At 59.3% G+C, this 19118-nt stretch overlaps 2 protein-coding genes across 5 annotated transcripts in view; one reads left to right on the top strand and one right to left on the bottom strand.

The window, feature by feature from the left end:
* Positions 1-5827, top strand: part of LOC142002768 (alpha-2-macroglobulin-like protein 1) — a 72133-nt gene extending 66306 nt beyond the window's left edge. For 2 of the 3 annotated variants that reach the window (XM_074979152.1, XM_074979151.1), the window contains one exon: positions 2993-5827. In XM_074979152.1, the coding sequence (XP_074835253.1) occupies positions 2993-3274 (282 nt within the window). In that variant the 3' untranslated portion in view covers positions 3275-5827. The remainder of the gene's footprint in view (positions 1-2992) is intronic. The other variant, XM_074979153.1, reaches the window with a different exon arrangement.
* A 149-nt stretch (positions 5828-5976) lies between these two features.
* Positions 5977-18977, bottom strand: FTSJ3 (FtsJ RNA 2'-O-methyltransferase 3). 2 transcript variants are annotated; one of them, XM_074979155.1, is made up of 22 exons: positions 18791-18977; positions 17265-17422; positions 16881-16986; positions 15823-15869; positions 15531-15610; positions 15123-15222; positions 14628-14822; positions 14419-14534; positions 12379-12483; positions 12030-12130; positions 11869-11949; positions 11598-11750; positions 10768-10903; positions 10257-10462; positions 9587-9698; positions 9141-9231; positions 8641-8779; positions 8465-8541; positions 8159-8261; positions 7335-7518; positions 7156-7250; positions 5977-6723 (listed from the first exon to the last, which is right to left on the bottom strand). In XM_074979155.1, exons 2-22 carry the CDS (start codon positions 17329-17331, stop codon positions 6534-6536), a joined length of 2484 nt encoding a protein of 827 aa, XP_074835256.1. In that variant the 5' UTR covers positions 17332-17422; positions 18791-18977; the 3' UTR covers positions 5977-6533. The 2 variants fall into 2 exon arrangements, with proteins under 2 accessions (XP_074835256.1, XP_074835257.1); XM_074979156.1 differs by lacking the exon at positions 18791-18977 and adding an exon at positions 18732-18764.
* Between the last annotated feature and the right edge of the window lie 141 nt (positions 18978-19118).

Genomic DNA, 19118 nt, shown 5'->3' with positions numbered 1-19118 from the left:
AAAGCAACCAAGTTACAGACACGTACCACAACGTTCTTGATGCAGGTTTTGCAGCAGATCTGGAGTAGAACGTTATACGTCTCTGAGTACACCCTTGGCTAGGATGAGTCATCAGTCCCTCCAGGCCAAGGTTCATAGCAACAGTATTGTGGCAGTGCTGAGCTGGACTGAAGACAGGATGGAGGCGGTCTTGGTGCCCTCTTGCCTCTGTGGAGAGAATGCCATTTTTCTCCCTGTGTGGCAGCATGTCCAAGATGGAGCGTGTCACTCGAGCAGGTCACCCATCCACATCCATTTAGGCAATCAGCCATTGCCTGTCTGCTGGATTGCACGTTCACAGCTAAAGTGCTCCGATGTTGATTGGTACCTGATAAGACCCTTTGTCTGTCAAGTACAGCGCCACCTGACTAGTAATAGAGAGATAGCCATGTTAAGCTATATTTTATCAAAACAAAAAGGCAGTCCAGTAGCACTTTAAAGACTAACAAAAGAATTTATTAGGTGAGCTTTCGTGGGACAGACCCACTGCTTCAGACCATAGCCAGACCAGAACAGACTCAATATTTAAGGCACAGAGAATCAAAAATTCTTATCAAGGTAGAGAAATCAGAAAAAGTGTAGTCAAGGTGGGCGGATCAGAGGGGCAGTGGGGGCGGGGAGTCAAGAGTCAGATAAAGCAAAGTAAGTAAAAGAGTCCTTATAATGGCCCAGGTAATTGCCGTCCCAGTTCAAACCACGTGTTAATGTGTCAAAGTTGAATATAAAAGAGAGTTCTGTACTTTCTCTCTGCAGGCGTATCAGAGAGGTGGCCGTGTTAGTCTGTATCTTTGAGAACAAGAAGTCCCATGGCACCTTATAGACTAACAGATATTTTGGAGCATAGGCTTTTGTGGGCAAAGACCTGCTTCATCAGATGCATGAGTAGGTTGGGGGGGGGGGCAGGGTTCCAGAGGGGTATTTAAAGAATGGAGTCCCAGTAAACAGGAGGGCCAGAGGTGAATAGGTCTATTCAATCAAGTTGGAAATGGCCCATTACCAGTAGTATGTATCAAAAGAGGAAAAAACAAGGCAGATCATATGGGCGGGGGCGGAAAATGGGCCATTGTCAGAGCCTAATGTGGAGCTGTTAACACCCAGGGCAGAGGCGGTCCTTAAAGTTCCTTTTCAGTAAAACACAGACTTTCAGGTCATTAACAGAATGGCCCACTCCATTAAAGTGCTGGCTGACAGGCTTGTAAATTGAGAGTTTTCTGATGTCTGTGTTGTGTCCATTTATTCTTTGTGGAAGCGTGTTTACCATTTGTCCTATGTAAATAGTATTTGGGCATTGTTGGCACATGATGGCATATATGATGTTAGTTGAGGAACAGGAGAATGTGCCTGTGATTCTGTGAATAACCTAGTTAGGTCCAGTGATGATCTCTCCAGAATAGATATGTGGACAAAGTTGGCAATGGGTCTTGTTGCAAGGAAAAGTTCCAGGATTGATAGTATTTTGATATAGCCTGTGGTTGCTGGTGAGAATCCTCATAAGTTTGGGAGGGTGTCTATAGGAGAGAACAGGCCTGTCACCTAGGTCCTTCTGGAGTGTGGTATTCTGATTAAGGATAGGTTGTAGGTCTTTAATGATGCGTTGCAGCGGTTTGAGTTGGGGGCTGTAGGTAATAAGTGGTGTTCTGTTCTTGGTTTTTTTGGGCTTATCTTGGAGTAGCTGGTTTCTGGGTATTCGTCTGTTGATTTGTTTTTTACTTCTCCTGGTGGGTAATTCAGATTTATGAATATTTGGTAAAGTTCTTGTAGTTTTTGGTCTCTGTCAGTAGGATCAGAGCAAATGCGATTGTACCTAAGGTCTTGACTGTGATGGAAGCTAGAAGTGTGTAGCTAAGTATAGCGATCAGTGGGTTTCCAGTAGAGTGTGGTACTGATCAGGCCTTCCTTGATTTGTACTGTAGCGTCCAAGAAATGTATCTCTCGCATGGAGTAGTCAAGGCATAAGTTGATGGTGGGGTGCAGATTGTTAAAGTCTCTGTGGAATTCTTCTAGAGTCTCTGTACCTTGGGTCCAAATCACAAAGATGTCATCGATGTATCATAAGTAAAGGAGGGGTCATAGGGAACAAGAGCTGAGGAATCCTTTCACAGCAGGCAGCCAAGACCCTGGTGAGGTTTCCCAGAAACTAACATTTCAAACACAAGCCCAGAGCCAATACTTATAACTTCAAATAGAAAAATGGCATATGCCGATGAGCGGTAAAAGTAGAAGCAGTGAATGATAAGCTTTTAATAGCCATCTCACTTGGCCACTTTGCACAAGATTTGGTGTGAGTGTAGAATAGTGGTTATGACAATGTTTTACACGTCCATATCAGAATCCAATAACATCACAGGCACAGTCTATGTCCTGCGCTGCTCCACCCTGATTCCAGCTGCTCTCGTGGGCTGGGCCATGCTCAGGGCAGGGGGCGGATCACTGAATTCTCCCCAGGGTCCAAGGGCCCATTACCATAAATCCCACTCAAGTCTGAACCCTCCCAGGTTCCATGTGTGGGGCCAGCTCAGCAGGAAGGACCTGGGAGCCATGTTCCTTGGGCGGGTGGGGACGGTGCAGCTGGTGTAACTGGGGACATCCCAGCAGGAGCGGATGAATCCCACCCCCCCCCCGCCCTTTCAGGGCCCCACACTTTTACCTGCCATCCATTCCTCAGATGCCCCGAATGCTTTGTGCTGGGCTGGGGGCAGCAGGATGGTTTCTGTGTGTTTTGAGGGGCGACTCAGAGGCGATTGATGGAGCCCATCTGACCCGGAGATGCGGCTTGGGGACAGCGTACAGCCCCACTCAGATCCAGGGCAACCTCACAGTCCCCTAGGGGATCAGATCTAGGGCAGACATCCCCTGGGGCTGCGGTAACACTGCCTGTGTGGGACTGGGGGGCGGGGGGTCTCAGCTGCCCAGTGGGTCTCTCCTCCCTCCCTTACATTCCTTGCTGTTGCAGGTGAACACACAGAGGCCGAACACAGTGCCCCCTGTGGCTCAGGTAGGTGTCATGCAGCCAAACACGGTTCCAGTCCCTCCAGCTGTCCGGGTGGAGCCAGTCCATGGGCTGGAGAGGTGGGTGTGTGTTGTAGATGGCAAAGGACGGGCAGAAGTGAGCATGGAACCCAGAAGGGCTGGGGAGGAGCGGGGAGGGAACAGCTTGAAGGAAGGGGCCCTGTCGGGCACATGGGAATGTGTCGAGAGCTGGGGAGCCATCTGTGTGGGGGAGGGAGAATTCTAGGGGCCGACGTGCACAGGTGTCTGCTGGGTGTGGGGTGTGATTTTGAGCCTGTCTGAGGGGATGTTTGTGTTTGTTCCAAGTCTCTGATGCTGACACAATGGGAAATTCCCACGGAAGGTCTTGCCTCGCTGGGCAGCTCCCCGCCACCCTGAGAGAGCCCCTGCCAGCAGCCAGACATCGCAGGATCTCAGGGGCACCATCAAGCCCCTTCTCAGCTGCTGCTGTTCCCCATCCCAGCTGCCCTGTTCCGAGCACCTTCTCCTGCCAACATCTCCCAGTTTGCTCTGGAAATGTCCCTGCAATCCCATCGGAGCCTCCAAACCAGCAGTCACACCTGGGAACCAGTGGCTGCTGGGGGAGCTCTGGAGTTTGCTGCCTGTCCTGCTGGAGGGGCAGGGGCAGCATAAAACAAAATACAAACCCTGCCTGTTAGTGAGGCTCTTCTCCTGCTTTGTGCCTCCCTGCTGCTGCGCCTCACAGCTCCTGTGTGTCCTTAGAGCAGCCGGGTCCTGGGACGGCAGCTCTGTCCCCTTCCCCAGCCATGTGATCACTGGGGTGGGGTTGGCTTTAACCATGGGGCAGGCAGCATCCGCAACAGCCCCCCCTTTACTTACATCAATCCCCACCTCAGTGTTTACCCACTCATCATGGTGGGAAGGGGCTTATTTTAGTTTAATTCAATCAGTTAGGAATTGATTGAAGGTAAACTCCTAACAACCCTTCTCAAACCAACGCAGGCACTTCTACCTGCTTGCCTGGCTTTACCAACATTGGTTTTAGAAGTCAAAGCCCAGGACAGGGAGGAACAGCCGCCAGATGCTTCACTTCTCATGCTTTGTTTGTTTTGTTGATGTTTAATACCAAGGACAGTGAACGTTGTGGGAAAGGTGATCTCTGCGAAGGGTCAACTACAGGGAGAGAGCCTGACAGACATGCATTCTATGGGGCACCCAGCCCAGCCCAGCCTCCAGGGACCCTTGGGCAGATGAGACTTGCCACTCCTGACAGTCATACTGTAAATAAGCGGCACAAAAGAGACAAACTGTCCAGCCTCTCGCTAGGTCTCGCAGAGAAGCAAAAGCTCTTGACAGGTCCCCTTTCAAAGCAGGAAGTTGATTTGCCTGCCTGTGGATCTCACAGGCACTTGGTGCAGTGGGTAGGTGCAGGGGCTTTTCTCAGCACCAATGCTGGCTGCTGTGCAGCAGGGAAGACAAAGGGAGAAACTGAGTGGACCCAGTGATTCAAAAGGGCTCAGGGCCCCTGGCTGCTGCAGTGATCAGAGTCCTGGGCTCCTTAAATCACTGCCTGAGCACTGTGCTGCCAGAGGCCACACCACAGCATGGCTTGCTCCAGGCCCACACCTTCTGCCTGACCCCCGCTGCCTCCCCTCGTCAGGAGGTGAGCTAAGCTCGGTTGGAGTGGACACAACAAATACATCCCAAAGGCTGCATGTGTCTGCCTAAGGAGCAGAACTGGCCTCTAGCATTGGGGGAATAGGATGTACTCCTGTGTGTTTTTTGGGGGGGCTGTGTTGTGAGCTGGGGAACATGAATATTCAACTGTCGGCAGGACCCCAAACAGCCCTGTCTGTCAATACCCACTAGGACCCAGCCCCAACCCATCTCTAGCACATCTGTCTCCCACCCTATACCCAGCCCAGAACATTAGCTACAAGGAAGTGCTGAGTTGGTGCTACTTTCTTGTCATTTAACACAGCTCCCTTATTTCTAAAAACAAGTGAGGGATTGGAGACCAGGACAGGACAGAGCATTTTGCTCATATTAAATACTTGTGCCAGCAATTTGCTGAGCTCTGGCCTTACAGCAGGAGTTGACCCCTGTGAAAAGTTGGCCAGATTGTAAGTTGCAAGCAGGGACTTCAGATCTGCAGCTGAAGGGATGAACTGCATCCCTCTAGGATGCTGCAGCAGCCAGGAGCTCCCTGAGCTCACACTGCTAACTCCTGAGCAGTGTTACATTGCAGAGTTAAGCAGGGATCCTGCAGGGGTGCGGACGGGGGTCGTCCCCACTCCCCTTTCCCAGGAAGGTCCAGGACTACTGCAACACAGGGGATGGCAGGTAGAGGCCCAGGCCAGGGGTGACACCCCCCCATGCAGGCAGAGTGAATGCAGGGACAGGCGTAGGAGCTGGGCATAGAGCACAGCTTTGCCCCAGCACAGGGCACGTCTCACTGAGCTAGTGTCCCCATGTGGATCTGCCAGGAGAGCTAACGAAGCAGAGTCGTTTCAGCAAAGGGAACCCAAACCAGCATCCAGATCAGCTCTCTTGCCCTGCCCCAACACCAGTGACCCATCTGTCCAGAGCAGAACAGGCCTCTCCCTTCCACCCACCCCAGCCAGGAACAGGCCAGGCCCTGAGTTTTGACCTCTGCCGCAGGCCTCCTGCACTGCAGCAGCTGAAAGCCACTATTCAGGCTGTTGCTCTGCCATCGAGGCCTCACTCTGGAAGCTCCTTTTCCCCAGCCCAGACAGGGCAGGGCTGGGAGGAGAACCCAAAGGCACAGGCTCATTTGGGGAACTGGCCCAGCTGACACCAAGGTGCTGGCAGCTGTTCCTCTCCTCCTGGGGTGGGGTCGGGGGTGGGCCCTGACAGCAGCTCCAACTGCCTGCTGGCACTGCAGCCATGTCAAAAGAGCTAGTGGCAGAGCAGGGTCTGCTGGCCACAAGGGAACAGCTAACAGGCCCCTGGCAAACGGTTTAATTTCAGAGCAAACCAGGAGAGCAGCTCTCCCCAGGGAGACTTGACAATAGAGGGGAGACTCCCCACCCCCACCCATGCAGCTGTCACGCCTGTTTTCCCAGCCACCCCCAGTCCAGAACCCGAGCAGGACACAGCACCCAACCCAGCTCCAAGGAGTCCCTGGGCGCTGGACCACACAAGACGCCCAGGGGAGAGCGTGGGCACAGCTGGAAGGGGAGCAGACCTCTCCTAGTGGGGAGTCTTTGCCCAGAACTGACAGCTGGATGGCAACGCAGAAGCCACCTGATCAGGGCTAACCAATCACCTGCTGCACAGCAAGCCCCCAGAAGGGCGGCAGCAAGACCTATGCAGCTGAGGCTGGTGTGGAGTGCAGACAGGAAGTGACCTCATGAGCCCCAGCACGTCCTCCTTTGCACCCGGCTGAGGAGCAGTTGGCCAGAGTCCCCCCAGGAGCTGGGTGCCGAGCTGGCCTGCGAGGAGTCCCGCCACCCCGGAGGGTGTGTGGCACCAGCCAGGCCCGGCTCTAGCCAGCAGAGGCCTCACTTTCGGCGCTGTTTTGGCTTCTCTTTGCCTTTCCGAGCCCTCGCGTCCTTCTTCATGCGGCCGTCCACCACCTTGAAGTGTCCCTTGACCCCAGCAGGGCGCCGCACACGCCGGCCCACCCCCTTCTTTGCCACCAGGTAGGTGACCTCCCGCCTCTCCTTCCCCAGGCCGGCCTTCTTGTAGATGCTGTTGGAGGAAGGAAGAGGATCAGAGCAGAGACCCCCCCTGGACCTGGGGGTGGGGAGGGATGTCTATGCAACTCCTGGGCCAGGATTCCAGTCACTCCCTGGGCAGTGCCTGCTCCCCGTATCCAGGGCCATGGCCGCAGACAGGCATGACAACTCCCTGCCTTTGGTCTCAGCTGCCGTCAGCCTCTCGCCCTGCCAGGTGACTGGCTACCCCCACGGCTTACTGCCCACTGCCCAGCACGGAGACCCAAGCAGCAGGTGCCTGGCCAGGGCAGAGGTGGGGAGCCAAAAGGATCCCAGAGGAAGCCAAGATGTGGCTCTGGTAGCCTCCCTGGCCTCGTGCCCCTCTGCCTCCCTGGCACAGTTTCTGTCGCTCTGATAACAACCCACCTGCCCAACCTGAGCCACAGATCCCAACCCCGTAACTCACCTGCGCAGCTGGGCCACCTTCTCCCGCTCTGAAATATCCACTGTGCTCACCACAGCCTCTGCCTTCTTCCTCATCTGCTCCATCTTCTTCAGCATCTGAGGAGACAGAAGAGGTCAGGGGCGGCTGCGACCTGTGCAGGCCAGGAGGGGAAGCCTGACTCTGCCATGCATCTCACGCACCCGCCGCTTCTTCCGGGCCTTGGCCTCCGCCACCTTCTTGATGGGGCGGGCGTTGATCTGGCACCAGCGCTGCCGGTACTCCTCCACCGCCTGCCGGTCCAGGGGCAGCTGCTTCCGGCGGTGCTGCTGCTCGTCCTGCTGGAACCACTCGGGCAGCTCCCCCTCCTCCTCGTTAAAGGCATACCTGGGGGAGCGGCCCAACAGGTGAGGGGACCAAGCGCAGACGATGGCACAGCCCCATCTCCACTGAATGCCTCCCCTGCCTGGGGACTCACAGACAAGACACAACTGCCAGCCACAGCTCAGGGGGCCAGAGGTTACTCTGCTGTGAGAGTTACCAATTGAGTGGGGGCAGGCACCTCGAAAATCACAGCTCCTCTCACCTTACACAGCCAGCTGCTCCCCCATCCCCTGCCTGCCCTGGGGAGCTGCCCACCCTACATCCCTGTGCCCACCCCAGGGAGCCGCCCCCCCAACATCCCTGTGCCCACCCCACGGAGCCGCCCCCCCAACATCCCTGTGCCCACCCCACGGAGCCGCCCCCCCAACATCCCTGTGCCCACCCCAGGGAGCCAGCCACCCCCTCATCCCCTGCCTGCCCAGGGAGCGGCCACCCCCCGCATCCCTTTGCCCACCCTGGGTAGCTGGCCGCCCCCCATCCCCTGCCCGCCCTGGAGAGCTGCCCACCCTTGCATCCCTGTGCCCACACTGGGGAGCTGCCGCCCCACATCCCTGTGCCCACCCCAGGCAGCCGGCCGCCCCACATCCCTGTGCCCACCCCCCCATCCCCTGGCTGCCCAGGGAGCCAGCTGTCGCCCTGATACCTGTTGAAGGAGTCATCGATCAGGTCCCGCTTGGCCTTGCTGGAGGTGGCGATGACCGACCCCAGCACCAACCCCTCTGCGTCCAGGACCTGGGCTCTCTTCACTGGGGGAGCCAGGCAAGTTAGGGCTCAGGCTACGATGGTCCCCCTGGCCACTCCAAACAGACAGCCTCTGTGACCAGGTACCCCGCACCCCCGCTGGGCTAATGTGCCACCCCCGCCCCCCCCGAAACCCAAGCTGGTGTCCGGGGCGCAAACATCCCAGCATGGCCACACAGCCCTGCACACACCCCTCCCTCCACCTCACCTGGGTCCTCGATGGGCACCACCTCGAAGCCGCCCGCCTCAGCCAGCGTTCGCTTCCTCCCCTCCTGCGGCTTCTCCCTGGGGGGAGGGGGAAGCGGTCACTGCTGCTCATGCAACACCCTCCCCGAGCAAGGGGCAGCTCCCCACTCCCCCCAGCCAGCCCTGTCTGGCTCTCACCTCTCCTCCTCGCTGCTGCTGCCTGTGTCCTCCTCCTCGCTGCTCCCCCGGTCCTGGGCTTCACTGGGACTGGCCCCCACAGCCGCGGCTCCGGCCTGGGACAGGACCTGGGTCTTCTGCCCCTTCCCCCTCACATCCCCTGGGGGAGAGGAGCCAGACCGTGTGTGAGGTGAGGGCACTGGGGGCACCCAAGGGAGCTCTTGCAGGCAGGAGCAGCATCGCAGAGTCCCAGGGACCCCAGCCACACGGCCAGCCTGCCGCCTTCCAGGGGAGCCCACGCCCTGCCCTGCTTTGCTGGGCCATGGCCTAGCCTGTCAACAGCCTCCCCCACTTCAGTGGGTTGCAGAGCTGGCTGGGGCCTGGGACTGTTGGCCTTTCTGGGACCATGTGCCCACTTCCTGCCTGCACACCAGGCCCAGCTCCTGGCAAGGCTTGGCTCCCAAGGGTGCCACCCCCAGGGACAGCGGGCTCCATGCCCCACAGCACAGCCCGTCTCTCACCTGGCTGCAGCTCCCTCCTCTGGGACAGCACCTGTGCCTGGCTGATCTCCAGGGCTTCGTCTGCATCGTCCTCGATGCCGGCAAAGGCTTCCTAGGATGGGGGTAGTTGGTCACGGGGCGGAATGGAGCTGGCTGGAGAGCGGAAGGGGATGTGGATGGTGGTGGGGGGTAGGAGGGCAAACGGGCAGCAGCAAACACGCAGGCAGCGGGAGCAGCAGGACGTGCAGAGGGAGACATGGGTGGCAGCAGGAGAAAGGGGTGAATGGCTGTTTGGGGCCAGGATTCAGAGCCCCGCACGTGGGCTGATCTTGCTGGACTCCTCACTCCCCTCATACATGGGATCCCCACAGCCCGAGTGGGGAGACTCACAAGCCACAGCAAGCAGACTGTCCCAGCCAGCAGAGGGCACTGGAGCAGCCCCACCCAGGGCCAGTGCAGGCACTCACCTTCCCGAACCACAGGCTAGTCTGTCTCTCCTCCAGTACCGCCTTCTCCTCCAGGGGCACCAGCAGGGGATTCTCCTCCCCCACCTCCTCCGCCGCTTGCTGGAAGGTCCCTCTGCAACACAGCCGGCCAGGAGCGCTCAGCGCCAGGGCAGGGACCCAGCAGGGTCACTGTGCTCGACGTGGAAGGGAGGAGCATTTAATATAGCTACAGCCCTGAAAATGACGGAGCTGCAAGGGTTAAGGACCAGGCAATATGGCTGGTCACCCCCACAGCCGCTCACAGCAGCCCCTGGCTTCACATGCTGGAATTTCACAGCGCGTAATGAAGCAGGATCGTGTATTCCAAAAGATGAAGCCCATGACACCCTTGATTTTGTGCTGCTGCTGGTGGGGGTGCTGCTTTCAGCAAACAGCCACCACGCTCCACCACCCAGCTCTGAAGGCAACACACGAAGAGTGGCAGAAACACCATGATCCCCAGCTTGACAAATGCTGCTCAGTGCAGGGCACAAACACACACAAGAGCAGCTTTCGTGGGGAGAGCAGCTTCCATGGTCTGTGACGCAGCTTTCACAGCCAGAAGGTGGTAGGACCCTACCCATGGCCAAGGGGCTCCAACAGCTGCCAGGATGCCCCTGAACGAGTGACCCCTCCCCACGGTGTCTCTGACCTCTTTGGGGCCAGCTTCCGCTTGGCTTCCTGCAGACGCCCCTGCCACTCTTCCACGTCGGCCAGTTCATCTGAGCCCAGGTCGCTGGCCAGAGACACGTCATCTCCACCATCCTGATCTGAGAGGGCCACGTCGTCGTCCTCGGGCGGCGCCTCCAGGAAAGCGTCCGCAGAGGCCATGTCCCCTCTGGCCACCTCGTTCAGCAGCTGAGAACCAGGGAGTGAGCATCAGCAGCCAGGCTCAAGGACCTGGGCTCTTCCTGCCTCCTTTTCCACCTCTCCAGTCCCCTCTTTGGCAAGCTGATCTCCTGGCCTGCCCTCGCCAGCACCCCCTAGTGTCCCCCCCCCGCCACTCTCCTGGCCCTGTGTGAGGGCCTGGGACCTCACCATTTCCAGCCCCTCCTATACCTCCTCCTGCTGCACCCCAGGCTGCCCACACACCTGCCAGCCCCCAGCAGACACTGGCCAGCACGCAGGTGGGGAGCCCGCTGCTGCCCCTGCCTCCTCCTCACCTGGGCCCTGCCGATGGCGCGGAGGGAGAACATGCCCGTCTCCCCCTCGTCGGCAATGGAGACGCCCGGCAGGTCCATTTTCAGCTCGATGCGCTCGCGCTGCTTCCGCTGCTCCTTCAGGATCTTCTTCTTCTTCCTGGGGGATCCCCATGGGGGAGGTGTCACACGGCAGCCAGCACCCCACAGCTGCTGACGGGAGCCTGCTGCCCCAGCCTGCTTCCCAGCAGGCCTGTCCCATCGCCCCTGGATTTCCCGCACCGCAGGGCCACGCTGCGCAGCCATGTGGCAGGAGTCAACGACCTCAACCACGAGGGCCCAGTGCTGGGTGGTCCGGCTAGAGCAGTGCCTGAGAGGCAGCGTCGGTGCCACCTGGCAGGGAGCTCCAGCTGCTTCAGGGACACATGGAGTCGGGTCTCTTGAGGGGTCAGAGAAGGCCTGGCTGGCAGGATTCGTGAGTTCCATTCCCAGCTCTGCTCAGGGCCTCTGCTCCCCTCACACAGTGGGGCAGGCGAGTGCCTGAGCCCCGCTGGGGGCCTGAGACCAAAGGAACTGGGTCCTCGAGATGGGCCAGGAGGGTGGCAGGGAGACAAGACAAAGGGAAGAGGCAGGTGGGGAGCACCTCGGTTCCAGGGAGTTCCTGAGGTGCCCTTGGGGAGCCAGGGAGAGACCCTGCAACACCCCGAGAACTGGACGCCTCAGCCCAGCCCAGCTCATCACGTGCCTGTCGCATGGCAGAAGCTCAGGGCCCAGCTTTGCCCAGCTCCTCTCCAAACCACACAGACCCGCAAGCTCTGCCCCAACCAGCCCACCCCAGGGCTGGCAGCTCTCACCTCCTCAGCTCTGCTACCTCCTCTGCCTTCAGCTCTGCCAGTTTCAGCTCCATCTCTTCCTCCTCCTCCTCTACCGCGGCTCCGTCCTCAGCTGCTCCCGTCCTCTTCTCAGGCTCCTCCTCGCCGCCCTCCTCCTCCTCACCGGAGCTCAAGCTGCCAGGCAACAGGAGTCACTTTGTCCCACCCCACCCAGCCACAGTGCTCCCAGTGCCACAGCACCCTGGGGGCGTCCTGCAGCTGGGGACGCCGGAAGCCACGTTTCTTCTCCTACCTGATATCCAGCTCCTTGGCCTGTTCCTTCAGCTTCCTGGCCATGAAACGCCGGAGCTTCGTCCTCCAGTTCAGCAGGGCCCTGCACAGAGGCAGTGAGTTAGAAACTGCCGCCCCAGGCCAGGCCAGACTCCGCGAGCCGAGGCAGCGCGCTCCCCCTACCTGAGCTCCTTGCGGCCCAGCACACGGATATCCTGGCAGCACTGGCGCAGCTCCTCGGTGGTGGCGCTGTGCCGTTCCAGCTCGCCGTCCCCCAGCGTGATCTGCGGAGGAGCCGAGGGGAAAAGGCAGCAGCTGCTTCCTGCCTGAGGCTCAGCAGCCCTTTCCTTGCCCCACATCCCCTCAGGGCTCAGGGTCCTACCCACAAGCGCCTGGATGCGGCTAGGGGCACTGCAGGTGTCCGGCAGGGGGCAGAGCCCAGGCCAGCACAGGCACCTGTCTCCCAAGCTGGGGACTGTCCCTGCTCTGTTCCCAGGGGCTAGCTACACCCCAATGGGCCCAGGGCACTCACCTCATTGGCCTTGGAGAGGAAATCCACGGGGTTGGGGGCCTTGAGGAAATCCATCAGAGTGAAGCGGTGATAGAGCGTTGTGTCACCTTCTGCATACCCCTCCGCCTGCGGGACGGGAGGATGGGTCAGAGCCACAGATTCATGGCAGGAGCCATTAGAACAGCAGGTCTCACCTCCTGCCAAGCCCAGCCCAGCCCAGCCCACGTCCCCTCACACCTATGCAGAGCCCAATACGCTAAAGCAACAGCTGGAGCTGACCACACCAAGAGCTGGGGAAGGCCTCCAGCCCCAGGCAGCACCTTCCAAGAGCCGATCACTGGCTCAGGGAGCACTTCCTGCCTCTTGCTGCCAGGGCTTCTCGTTCTGCCTGGCGCCTTAACACTGGCACATCATCTACCTCCGATCAAATCACTCAGAGGGGCCTCAGAGGTGCTGCTGTGGTCGCTCCCTGGCTGCACGGGGGCACCTGTTTTCTTTAGTTCTCCTCTCCCAGCCACCCTCCCGGCCTGTCTCGAGCTCGCCCATTTGATGACAACTCTGTGCTGATGAATGGCTTTGGAGATCGGCCAGCTCATCAGCTCCTCATCCACTCATGGCAAGCTTTGCTGACATTGCTTAGTGAAAGGTTTTAGTTCAAAGCCAAGTACCTTTCACAGAACTGAATCAGGTTTTTGACAAGACACCCCTATAACACGAAGACAAGCGTTAACTGACATCAGGAGGCCCTAGACCTTCCTAGCCAGCCCTTCCACAGCTTTTTGGATACTAGCTATCTGACTTGCTGATTTAAACAAGGTCGTCCTCAGCAGGTGAATTTTGAATCACACTTTGTTTCTCCTACCCTAGTCGCGTTTTTACAGCTCTCTTCCATATCGCTCCTTATCTGTCTCTTTTACAAGCCGAAAAGTTCCTGCCTTTGGATCCAAATGCCAGCAAGAGTGGGGAAGACACCAGTTAGTTATAGAAGGTTTAAAGACACCAAAAATTAATGTTGTGACGTCTGTGAAAGTTAATAAAAATTGAAACTAGGGGGGAAAAAAGGTTAATGTCAGCCACCAACCTCCAACTCAGAAGACGGCTGCACTTGCAAATGCGAAACGTTTGTGACATTTAAATAGATTGTTTGACCCAGTAGATCCGACTTACGCAAATTCAACTTACGTGTTTCTTGAAATAAACCGAGTTGAAATTGAGAGTGGCAGGGAGCTGGGCACGAGGCACCAGCCTGGCTCCCGGCTCTCCTCTGCTTGCGGGAGCTGGGAAACTGATCAGCGCTGCTGCGCCGGGCGCTGGGCTGCCCACCAGTCACAGGAACAGTGAGCCAGGCACAGCCAGGACCGGAGGTGGCAGGGCCCCTCCCCCACCTGGTGCTGCCTTACGCTTGTTTGCCCAGGAATGAAACCTACTGTGTAAGTATATTTGAATTTGTGTACGTGATTTAGTCTTCACTATTCCTAACGTGCTGTTTGTGCATTTGCAGTTTATCACAGGTAACAACGGGTGTTATGGCGGATTTCCTAAATTAATGAAAATCAAGTTAACTACAAAAACTGCACAAAGTACACAAAGAAAACCCTTCTAGACACTGAGCGATCAGATTTGCGCCATTCTTTGGGAAACATGCCAATGAGTGTTACTGGGGAAATTGATTTAAATCAAAAGTTCTTTTCTTGGTGATTGAATTCGACCCATTCTGCTCTCTGTAACTCCTAACCCACACCCGTTGCTCTCAACTGCTCCTTTCTCCCCATGGTAGATACTGCTGCAACAGCAGGAAATTTTTAAGCAGTTCTTGCATGGCTCACAGCTTTTTGGCCCTCTAACGGCTCTCACCAGCTCTGGGAAACAAGTGTGTTCGAAGCTCTGAGTGTGTATTACTAGGCAAAAGAGATAAGTAAAGCGCCAGCTCCACTCAGCAGGCTCCAAATGCCACAGCATCCCCTAGCCCCACTCTGGGCTGTGGTCCCTTCTCCTCAACCCTGGGTGTGGCTCACCCTGCCCCCCATACCCCTGCCAGCCAACACCCCCCAACACTTGAACCTTTGGTTTCTTCTTGGTCACCAGCTCGCTCACAGACTTGGCCTGAACCTCAACTTCCTTGAAGGCAAATTTGGGGTCAAAGAATTTGCTGTCGATTTTGTCTGGGGCCAGATATCCTAGGAGAAAGAAAAGGGAAGGCTCAGATGTGACAGCCAGCACCCTAGTGCCCCCACCCCCTCCCGCCCCACCATGCCATGCCCCCAGCTCACCCTGGCAGACCACAAAGATCTCAGCTGACTCATTGCGGGAGGCCTGCGGCTTGGTGGCCTGCACCTTGTGGAAGAACTGCTGGAAGATCCACAGAAGGGGCTGGTAGTCGCGGGACCGGAAGACTTTGGTGATGAACCAGCCGCCCTTGGAAAGGAACTCGCAGGCCAGTTTCAGGGCCATGAGCGTCAGGCTGGCTGGAGGGGAGACCACAACTAAGTCAGCACCACTGAGCCTTTGCTCCAGAGGCTCCAGACAGGGCTGGCTGGGGAAGGGGATCCAGAGTGCGGTACGCAAGGAGGATGGGATGAGAGGTGGGGCTGGGCCTGCTGCAGAGACAACCCCACAGACGTTCGCCCCATGCTGGGGTCCTGCTCCTTTCCCTGCCTGGGGGTTCCATCTCACACCTCCACAGGGAAGGCTGCTCTCCACCCTGGAGCGTAGGACCAGTGCTGCTGGGTTAGGGGCCGAGACCTCGGCCATCGCGGGGACCGTACCTTGGGAGTATGCATCGTGTACCCAGCTGGCCCCCACGTTGGGGGCCCCGTCGTTCAGCACCACGTCCACCTTCCATGTCTGCAGCTCCTTGCGCAGGGCCTGGTGGGGAAGGGCAGCCGGTGAGCCTGAGACACCGTCCCTGCCAGACCAGCTCCCCGCATGCTCCCTGAAGCAGTGTGAGAGAGGGGGCGAGGGCACACGGAGCCTGCAGGCCCTCCCGCATGCCAGCTGCCCCACCAGGGCTGCCCGGAGAACTTGCACCCCAAGCAGCTGAGCCACTCAAGGGTCCTACCCATTCCCTTCCCATCCCACAAGGGAAGCAGGGCAGGTGGGCAGCCGGCTCCCCCACCCCCCAGAAACCAGGCTGGGGAGATGCGTGTCGGGGTTCAGCAGCGCTGGGGAATTACCTGGCGACACTTTTCTGTGGTGATGTCTTCCTGCAGCGTCACCACGTTGGGGATGGGCTTAATGGGGACCAAATCCACCCCTAGGGGAGAGAGACACTCAGCACCTGCCAGGCCCTCGCGCTCTCAATAGCCCCCACGCGGTTGGCACTGCCCCAACCATCATGTAGGACAGTGCATGGGTCCCAACCAGACCACAGTGGCTGCCCCATCTCCCCTAAGCCCAGCCCCTCAGGCATCTGGTCCTGTGTCTGTCCCTCTCCCCGCCCCACCCCCCCAGGCTCCCATCACTCACCAATGATGAGGCTGGAAACTGGCATGAACTTGGAGGCCACCTGCAGCCTGTGGAGTGGAGAAAGAGCCAGGCAGTATAAGGTCTCAGCTCACCTCGCCGACCCCCACAGCTCCCCCCAACCAGCAGCATCACAGGAAAGGACAAGACTTCCATGGGGGTGACTCACACAGAGGAGAAAGCCAGGCCGCACCGGGCTCCACACCCACTTCCTGGGGCCTGACACCCCCCGATGAGTCAGTAGGCAGCCCACAGACACGCTGTTTGGGGCCAACGCCGCCCTAGGCCCGTCTTGAGATGGGCTGAAGGGCGGGGTGGAGGGCACCCGGGGTTGGGGGGGTACTGGGGGGACTTGGAGGGACAGGTAGCACTGGGAGTGGCTCCCCAAAACATAGGGAGCCCCCCATGCCATCCATGCTGCCATGCACAGCCCTGAGGAAGATGTGTGTGATGCCTCGTATGGCAAAGCTGGACTGGAGACTGCTTCCTGGGGCTTCAACCCATGCAGAGCCTGCAGGGGAGTATGGGACTAGTGCCTCCCTATGGGTGGGCAACGTACCAGCAGCAGCTCCAGGCCTGGGCACTAGCCTCTCGCCAGTAGCTGCTACGGGACAGTCACTCAGGGTCTGCGGCAGGACAGCTCAGGCCCCCCCGAAGTCCGACGCATGCAGTGAATTGCCCCTGATGGCAGCCTGTTCACCAGCCCCGAGGAGAGGCAGGGGCTGCTGTTCAATGTCTGTTCCTGCCCTATTGCCATGGGAATGCAGCGCAATGGCTCTGCTGCCCCCAGAGTCAGTTTGTTGCTGCTGCTGGAGCCAGGAAGCAGCCCAGGCTGCAGTGCTGCCCCACTGTAGGAGGTCTGAACTCACTGCACATGGGCTCTGGGCCTCCTCAAGGTCCAGCTGAGCCATGGCACGAGCTCTGACAAGCCAGCCAGGGTATTCCTGCCTCCTAGGACCCAGAGGTCCCCAGGAGAAACTGCCACGCCCGTTCCAAGGACTGGTGATCTGAGGAGGGGGTCCCTGCATTCTGAGGGGGCAGTCCTGGCTCTGGTCACTCACCAACCCCCAGGGGCTGCGCACAGGTCCAGCAGCGCACGGGATTTCGGCAGGAACTGGAACTTCCGGTTGAGCTGAATCAGCTTAAAGGAGGACCGTGAACGGAATCCTACGGGGAAAGCAAATCAGAGTTACACAGGGGGCCTGGGTGCGGCCCAGCACTGCACGGCGCAGCAGCAAAGTGGGGACAGGAGCACTCAGAGTCCATGGCCAGCTGGTGCAGGGCAGAAGGCAGGAAAACAAACGGATGGAGCTGCGCTGGGAAGCACAGGCCTGGCCTCGCAGGGGGAGACTGGGGCTGTTAGTTGTAGGACGTGAGTGTGGGCAGGCAGACACACATCCCAGGAGAGACGCACTCAGCAGGCACCGACCCACATGCCCGCTCACCAGTCTCCTTCGCCAGGCGGTAGAACTTGTCTCGACGACTCTTCCCCACCTTGCCCTTCTTGCCCATCCTGGTGGGGAGTTAAGGAGCCCAGAGGCTCTGCTTCGCCGGTAGGAGGAGGAGCCCCCACACCAGTCAGAGGCAGCTGCACACACCACCTCTGCAGAGAGACAGAAACCAACACAAGTGGAATCCACAGTTCACATTGTCCTTCATCACTTGAGCACCTAAGGGAGCAGGTCAGACTCAGCCCAACACTCGACCAGCAGGAGGGAGCCCCCAGCCCTCTCTCTGCAGCTGCAACCCCACTGCCCCCCTCAGCAGCTGGGTGAGGCTGAGAGACATCAGAAACACCGAGAAGTCCTGGAGTGTCGAAGGGACTAACAGCTATTTTGGAGCACAGGCTTTCCAGGCAAAGACCCCCTTCGCCAGACACAAGAGGAGGCAGAGAGCTTCTCTCTCCCCACCATCTAATGCCGAACCCAGTGAGCACAGGCCCCTCATGCTGCAGGCTGCCAGGGATCAGCATGCAGGAGATAAGCACAGGGCTCGCCCCCAGATGGCCCCGCTGCCCACATGAGGGGACAGCACCGCTGGCTGGAAAGGTTATCCGGGACCCAGCTGTGAAAGGGCTGGGCTGGGCAAGGGGCAGCTCTGGAAATGAGGAATTCCACTGTGCTCAGACCACCCCGCAATCCCACACACTCAGACCCCCCCCGCAACCCCGCACCCAGATCCCCGCCGCAACCCCGCACCCCCCGCGCTCAGACAACCCCCGCAACCCTGCACCCAGGACCCACCAACCCCGCACCCCCCTGCGCTCAGATCCCCCCGCAACCCCGCACCCCCCACGCTCAGATCCCCCCGCAACCCCGCACCCCCCACGCTCAGACAACCCCCGCAACCCTGCACCCCCCGCGCTCAGATCCCCCCGCAACCCCGCACCCCCCACGCTCAGATCCCCCCACAACCCCGCACCCCCCACGCTCAGATCCCCCCGCAACCCCGCACCTCCCGCGCTCAGATCCTCCCCGCAACACCGCAATCCCGCACAACCCCGCACCCAGATCCCCCCCGCACCCCCCGCGCTCAGATCCCCCCGCAACCCTGCACCCAGGACCCACCAACCCCGCACCCCCCTGCGCTCAGATCCCCCCGCAACCCCGCACCCCCCACGCTCAGACCACCCCCGCAACCCCGCACCCCCCACGCTCAGACAACCCCCGCAACCCCGCACCCCCCACGCTCAGATCCCCCCACAACCCCGCACCCCCCACGCTCAGATCCCCCCGCAACCCCGCACCTCCCGCGCTCAGATCCCCCCCGCAACACCGCAATCCCGCACCCCCGCGCAACCCCGCACCCAGATCCCCCCCGCACCCCCCGCGCTCAGATCCCCCCGCAACCCTGCACCCAGGACCCCCCAACCCCGCACCTCCCGCGCTCAGATCCCCGCCGCAATCCCGCACCTACGCCCGCACCACGCTACCGGTCGGAGCCCAAGCACTGTCTCCCGGCCCCGACTCACCCCGGCGCGGTCGGGGGGTACCTTACACGTGCACACACCAAGGTGCTACCCGCGCTGCCCCCCACGCGAGCGCACACTTCCGCTTCCGGAACGACTATATCCTGCCGCCATCTTGAGAGTGGCGTCCGGGCGCTGGGCCGCACGGTAGAGCTGGGCCGGGAGGCGGAAGTCGGTGCTCAGGAGCGCTTAGCCGAAGCGTTTTCGCCAGGGCTTTTCCCTTCTACCCACAAGCCCGAGGGTCACGGAGACCCTACCAAGATGGCGGCTAAGGCAGGGTGGAGGCGGCCATCCCAAGTGTGCCTCAGCTATGCGCGTGCGCACTCCCCGG

This window comes from Carettochelys insculpta, chromosome 28 (assembly GCF_033958435.1).
Source record: "Carettochelys insculpta isolate YL-2023 chromosome 28, ASM3395843v1, whole genome shotgun sequence".
In the NCBI taxonomy this organism is placed as follows: Eukaryota; Metazoa; Chordata; order Testudines; family Carettochelyidae; genus Carettochelys; species Carettochelys insculpta.
Note: the sequence above shows the minus strand (reverse complement) of the source record. Positions and strands in the feature narration are given on the sequence as shown.

Coding starts and splice junctions, on each gene's coding strand:
- FTSJ3 (XM_074979155.1), bottom strand. CDS start 17,331: ATGGGCAAGAAGGGCAAGGTGGGGAAGAGTCGTCGAGACAAGTTCTAC. Junction 11,751..11,868: donor GCCAAGGAGCTGGATATCAG/GTAGGAGAAGAA, acceptor GTTGCCTGGCAG/CTTGAGCTCCGGTGAGGAGG. Junction 8,542..8,640: donor AGCAGCAGCGAGGAGGAGAG/GTGAGAGCCAGA, acceptor CCCTCCCCCCAG/GGAGAAGCCGCAGGAGGGGA.